Below are 6,998 nucleotides of genomic sequence, written 5' to 3'. Positions count from 1 at the left end.
GTGGAGGGGTCGGTACCTGTCGGCAGCCCCGAGGTGACGCTGAGGAATGGGCTGGGTGAGAGAGGACGGCGTGTCTGTGTCTGAATGCTGCTGCCTTGTTTGTTTTTTAACAATCTGTATCATCACATTTGTGTCCACGTTTGGAGCTCCCAGTACAAGAAAGACAGGGAGCTGTTGGAGAGGGTCCAGAGGAGAGCCACGAAGATGATCAGGGGGCTGAAGCACCTCCCCTCTGAGGACGGGCTGAGGGAGCTGGGCTTGTTCAGCCTGGAGAAAAGAAGGCTGCGGGGTGACCTCATTGCAGCCTTTCAGTACCTAAAGGGAGCCTACAGACAGGAGGGGAATCAACTGTTTGAAAGGCTAGATAACTGCAGGACAAGGGGAAATGGTTTGAAGTTGAAGGAGGGAAGATTTAGGTTGGATGTCAGGGGGAAGTTCTTTACTGTGAGAGCTATGAGAGTGGTGAGGTGCTGGAACAGCTGCCCAGAGAGGCTGTGGATGTGAACACCCTGGAGGTGTTCAAGGCCAGGTTGGATGGGGCCCTGGGCAGCCTGGGCTGGTATTAAATGTGGAGGTTGGTGGCCCTGCCTGTGGCAGGGGGTTGGAGATTCATGATCCTTGAGCTCCCTTCCAAGCCTGGCCATTCTGTGATCTCTGGAGGCCCCTTCCAAACCATACAATGCCGTGATTTTAGTTCTAGTCACTAATTAGGTTAGTTTCTTATGAAAGCTAATAAAATGTTAAACTAAATGCATTTTAATTTATAATATAATGTTTGCCAATCTCTAGGAATGTTTCTTTCTTGGAAAATGCAATTTTAGTTTCTTTCTCAAGTCTTCTATGTTGATGATTGGTTTGGGAACGCTTAAAAAAAATTAAATGTATTTCCACAGGGGGGTTTTCTAAATGAAATCATCGCTGCTGTCAGTGCTGTTTTTATGAAGCCTGGGTTTTGCATCTCTTGAATTTGTCTCAACAGATGAGCAGATCTGCCATTGGATTGTGTCGGAAATGACGAGCTGCTTGTTAAAGATTTGAAACAAAAAACAAACCCACTTACAAGGCAGTCAACTCCAAAGGGACCAGCTGTAGGAGTGCACGCTCAGCTGAAGCATTAGAAGTATCCCTGTGTGCTTGTCCCATGGCGCTGATGAGGTCTGAGCCCATCAGTTGTGCCCATGGGAGGTTGGTAGGGCTGGTCACTGTCACGTCACACGTTCATGTTTCTGTATCCCAGGGTAAACTCAGAAGGCAAGCCCCCTAATTCTTAGCTATCCATGAGACCCAAGTGAACCTTACTAGTAATAGACTGCACTGTGTTGAGGGATCCAAGATGTTGATCACGAAGTCATTGTAAACTTGTGTGGAAGCTGATGAGGGAATGCTTTTGCACGCTACTTCTGTATAGGTCCTGTAGGCACACAAACAGCTGCAGGTTCTGCAGCCTATTCTCATGGCAGAACTACTTAATAAAGTTCATTCCTAAATGAACATTAAGCCTTTCAAAACTCTGACTTCTGTCATTTTGTTCCAGTGGTATTTTGGCTTTTAAGCCAAATGTCTGATGTTAGCAGAAGTAACTTTTGATGCAGAACATCAAAAACAAACACAAATAGAACAGGAATCTTTTTTTTTCTTTTTTTTTCCTGCAGTTATGTCTTTGCACTTCAGTGAACTTGAAAGGAATCGTATACAGCTGTAACAAAAATGATTGCATCCAAATTGCCTTGTTTTGGCTTACATGTCTAGCCGTGAGAAAAAGCATTTGAATAGCATTTGGAATTTTATGGGATTCTATTTGATCCAATGCTGCTTCTGCTTAGAAAAGAACTCAGACAAAAAAAACCAACCAACATTTAAATAGGGTATACAGGCAGCTTTGAAAGGAAATAGGCTGTGTTTCTTAACAGAGATGAAGCAGCTGTTTGTTTATACAGCACCAACTCAACTCACTGCATTTACTGAGAAAATTCAGTATTGTGGTTAAGTCTGCCCTTGTAACATTTGGACCCTTCCCACTTGTTTTAGCATTCAAAAAGAATGCTGACAATACTTATCAACAATTGCACAGTTCTCCAGATATAGTGACACTAGAAGTACTTTGCTAATACAGAAGCTACACCTCAGCAAAGTATATCCACTGAAAAGGAAGTTATGCCAGCAAAGCTCTGCATCCTAGCAAGCTTGTTTCACAAGTTGGAGACCTACACATGAAAAGCAATCTTATTAAAAATGAATGCAGCTGCATATGAGCATTTTTAAGGGATCACTCACCATGCTGCTGTGGTCACGCAAGAATAAGTCACTTAACAGGTTGGAAATGTGAAATGAGGAATAGTAAAACAGCTACTATCAAAAATAAATTGTACTGTGACTGAAGTTAGTTAAATATGACTAGACATGATTAAAAATATTTAAATATTTTCTTTCTTTTCTTATATTCATTCTTCCACTCAAGTACAGCAGGTTGCACAGGTAGGTGTCCAGGCAGGCCTTGAAAATCTCCAGAGAAGCAGAATCCACAACCTCCCAGGGCAGCCTGTTTCAGTGCTCCATCACCCTCACTATGAAGAAGTTCCTTAATGAAAATAAGTGATTGCTAATATTTATCCTTAGAGTTCATGTTGCTTATAATAACAACAATAAAAATGAGTAGTTAGGAACTGGGTTTTCAGGGTTTGGACATGACATCATTCCCTAAAAGACTTGATATAGCACGTAGTCTAGTAAACAGGCTTTAAATACTCCAATCCTAGTTTTGGAAAAGAGAGCCAATGATAAGAAGCTTCTGACTTCTGAGCAATAGATAAGCTAGGTACTGGTGATCAGTGCTGAACAGTAGAGTGTTCTTGGTAAATTACACATCTGCTTTAGTGTCATGGATGTGAGAAAGTCCTGGTGCAAGAAAGCATTACAAGGAAGCAAGAGTAGGTTGTGGCTTTGATTCATATTAGTACTGCAAAGTACCCAGGCCCAAAGTAGAGATCAGTATGAGCAAGTCTGAGGCCCAGTGCTGCAAAGGTTTGGATTTCACATGTGTGTATCAGAGATGTCTGTGAAAGAGGTGGCCCAGGCTCTCAGTCTCATACCTGCAGGCTTGAGATGCATCCTCTGCACTGGATAAGGCACTTGTGGTTCTGTGCTCAGTGGGTTCAGTCCACTGAAACAGCAGAAAACCCATCAAAAATTATTAATTTCAACTTGTAGCTGTTAGATTCAGTGCAAAGGTAGCGAGAGGAAATCACAGGAAGGATTTCAAAAGGGAGGCTGAACCACTCCACTCAGCAGAAACCCATACTTAAATCAGGCAAAGCTCCACCCATCAACACAGAGTTGCACCTTACTGAAGTAAGTTCTGTACAGTTTTTGTGTACAGCCTACACGCACACACAAAAGGTTTTTCAACGTCTTGTTCTAAGCAAATGATATATCATGTAGATAGGCATACTCTTATGGCAGCCTTCTTGTTCTAGAAATCATCTCAGCTATTTTTTTTCCTGATCATTTTGCTTAAAAGATACCAAATGTATATATTATTATTATGTGTTGTTCATACTTGTCTAACATGTCAATGTGATGTTATTTTTCTGTAGAATGAAGCAAAATCATTTTCTACATAGACAATAGCTGTATTTTATTTAGCCGATGTAAGTCCATCAAAGCCAATATACTTTTGCAGCAATGTTGTAAAGTAATTCAAACCAATTCAATCAACTATTACACAGCTTTTTGAGAAGAAAACATGTACAGCTAATGAAAGAAATTAAATTACATTCAACCAATTATTACACTGCCATCTAGTGCTTACTGAATGTACAACTGCACAGAGAAATTCTATTAATTTCATCGAAGCATAAAGGCGCAGACTATCCTGAATTGGAAGGGGCCCACAAAGTCCAATCCCTGGCTGCACGCAGAATTCAAACCTGATGTCTGAGAGCGTTGTCTGAATGTTTCTTGCACTCCAGCAGCTCAGTGCTGTGACCGCAGCCCTGGGGAGCCAGTTCCATGCCCTCTCTGCTTCAGTAGTTTGTGGTTCCTACGATTGGCTTATAGCAGAAGAGTTCAGCTCACGCATCTGAATATAGACATGCATACAGGGAGCTTACCTAAGAGCAGCAATTGGGAGCAATTTAAGCTGTGAAAAGTGACAGAATATGCTGAAAGAATCAATTTGAATTGTGATTGTTTCGCGCACACATAAATAAGCTTGGAGGATCGGTACTTGAGGACCTCCTTGAGGGACATCCAAATGTAGATTGAGAAAGAGCAAGTGGGATATAGTTCACACACTGTACAGTTTCTTTCCTTGTACAAAGAGGCAATGAAATCAAAGACATTCAAATATTAAAAGATTATATTAATGGGTTTTCCACAGGTTGTTAATAGAAAGCGAAAAGCATATCTAGCTGGTGTACGAGAAACTGAGTTAATAGAATCATAGAATTGTAGAATGGCTTGAGTTGTAAGGGACATCAAGGATCAGCAATCTGCAACCCTGCTGCCACAGGCAGGGCTGCCAACCTCCAGATCTAATACTAGACCAGGCTGCCCAAGGCCCCATCCAACCTGGCTTTTATGCATAGTTTATGCAAGCTAGTTCCTGTCAAGTTGATTTTATGATCTTTGAAGAAAATATTCCAACAATAGAAATATATTTGTGGAAAACAAAACCTATTTTTTTTTTCCTTGGAATGTCATTTTCTATATTTTAATTTTACCCATTGTTTTCTTGAGGCAAATTATCTCCGATATTCCTCTTTTTCCAGGAAAATCACCCTGCCATGCTTTCTAAACCCAAATATTTTCAGAAATAGTTCTGCATTTCCCTTTTCGCATATGGTTTAGGTATATGCTTGTCCTACTGTGATACCGCTGTAATACAGTATAAAATAAGATGTGATTTTGAAACATCAGAAGAAAGTTACAAAATTCATAGTTAAAAATTACGTAGCGTAAACTTTTTGCCCTGCTAAGTAGATGGTTGCTTAAGCCTCAAAATATTTAAAACAAATTCATCTTTAACTCAAGGTAAATGATACATTGAGATATTAATTTCTAAAGTTTAATTTATACTTCTGCTGTAAATTTCTAAAAATACATGTGAAATTAAGAATTTCATCTGTTATCGAACCTCTATTTGCTCTTGAATACAGCTGGAAATTTGGTAAAATAAAGAAAGCAAGACTGCTCATTCTTTTCTTCACAACTCTTTTATTCACTATTACATTATGTCCTTTGTCTCATCTGCACTAAGCAGTCCAAATTGTCTTTCCTTAGCGGTAATAACTTTTATCTACCTATTTTCATCAGTCCTATATCTGGACTCCTTTATCAACCTACAGGACGTTTTGCAAAGTAGTTTGTACTAATAAAATAGGGTTACCCTAAGGCCACAGCAAGCCTTCAGCTTTCAAATTTGTATGTTAATTTGAGAAGGACTGAAAGAGTTTTTATTTAAATCAGTGTGATGCTCTTCTCTTCAATAGCTTGCATTTAAAGGCCACCGAAATTTTAACAGGTACTTTATTTATGAAGCTAAAGCTTCATAGCAAGTGGTGGAGTTTGATTGGATGATTTATACCACATATAAACAGTCCCAAAGAAAGCCTACAAGAAATGTATAGTTTGCATTGTATGAAAATCAGAAGCTAAATATGGAGAGAAAGATTCCTTTTTCACATGTATTCAACAGTGAACTGGATTTTTTTTAACCTCCACAGGATTTTAAGTACTTACAGGAGCTTGAAATAAATAAGTACCCATGAAGTGTCTGTAATCTAGAAAATACACTTCATTTACTGCAGTATGACTGTCAGCCAGGACTGTTAAAACCAATTCATGCAAATACAAGCGTCTTTACTGTTATATTTATCTTTTCACTTCTCATTTGTATTCTTATGCCTTGTAGGATGTGTCAGAAGCCCATGTTCTCAGAGCAGACTGTTTTTACGCAGAGCTGAATATAATGTAAGTACTAATTGTACCTGCAGTATGAATAAGAAACAGCAATAATAATTACACCTTATAGCTTGATGTGAAAAGGCTGTTTCCACTCATGCCAAATTTAAAATAAAATTGAGAGGAACAAAAGTAGGTATTAGGCCTCTTTGTGAAAGTTAGTGCCCAAATATTGTAATTATTACTGACATGGAAAAGGTTGTGCCTAAGCGTAGGATTTAATCCCGGGTTTCTAATCTATGCTAGTTTTCCATAAAAGCAGTCTACAAATGAAGAATCATAGCACAGAATTGTTGGGCCATACTATATCTTTTTACCTTAGCTGCAATACCAGAATGGGCCTAACTCAATGATCTGCCTCAGGAGAAGATTTTCAAGTCGGGTGCACTAAAGCAACAATATCTGTGACATTTGTCAGAAGATGGAACTGGAATTGAGCATTAGAGAATCTTAAAAAGCCTACATCATCTTACATCATCAAAACCTTACTTACATCATAAAAACCTCTCACAATAAAAATTACCGTGAATCCAGTAATTAAAACAGTAAGCTCTTCTCTTCTGAGAACCAGGTACCCAAATTATCCACAATCCACAGAACTGGAGCTTTAACCCCCAGTGCACTGCATGATAATTCCAAGTGATGAATCAAATCCCTGATTTAAGGTTTCTTGATTCATAAGTGTTTGAACAACTGTTCTAAATTGCTTAATGTTTTTGATTGATATCTCTCTTGATATCTTCTAGTAAGAACTATTGGTGATAAGTGGATGGTTGGACTGCATGATCTTGTAGGTTTTTTCCAACCTTGGTGTTTCTGTGATTTCTGTGATTCTGTGATTCTCTTTCCCCCACATTGTTTCACATCAGATATCATCCTGGCCCAGGTCAGAATGTAAACCCACTGAAAACAAAAAGGACAAAGACATTTGTGAAAGCAAAATGCAGGGAGATAGATATGCAGTTGACCATTTTATTTGATTGTAAATCAAAGCAACAGTAGCTAAGCAACACAAGATGATGTGTGACTTTCATTAA

At 39.1% G+C, this 6,998-nt stretch overlaps 1 protein-coding gene across 1 annotated transcript in view; it reads left to right on the top strand.

Moving 5' to 3' along the window:
• The window catches only part of TMEM192 (transmembrane protein 192), a gene marked incomplete at its 5' end in the record, with an annotated part of 24,505 nt that continues 17,507 nt past the window's right edge, over positions 1-6,998 (top strand). The window contains 2 exons of the mRNA XM_031553247.1: positions 1-55; positions 5,912-5,970. Coding sequence (XP_031409107.1) covers positions 1-55; positions 5,912-5,970 — 114 coding nt within the window. The remainder of the gene's footprint in view (positions 56-5,911; positions 5,971-6,998) is intronic.

The sequence above is a fragment of the Meleagris gallopavo genome, chromosome 4 (genome assembly GCF_000146605.3).
Source record: "Meleagris gallopavo isolate NT-WF06-2002-E0010 breed Aviagen turkey brand Nicholas breeding stock chromosome 4, Turkey_5.1, whole genome shotgun sequence".
NCBI classification, from domain to species: Eukaryota; Metazoa; Chordata; class Aves; order Galliformes; family Phasianidae; genus Meleagris; species Meleagris gallopavo.
Note: the sequence above shows the minus strand (reverse complement) of the source record. Positions and strands in the feature narration are given on the sequence as shown.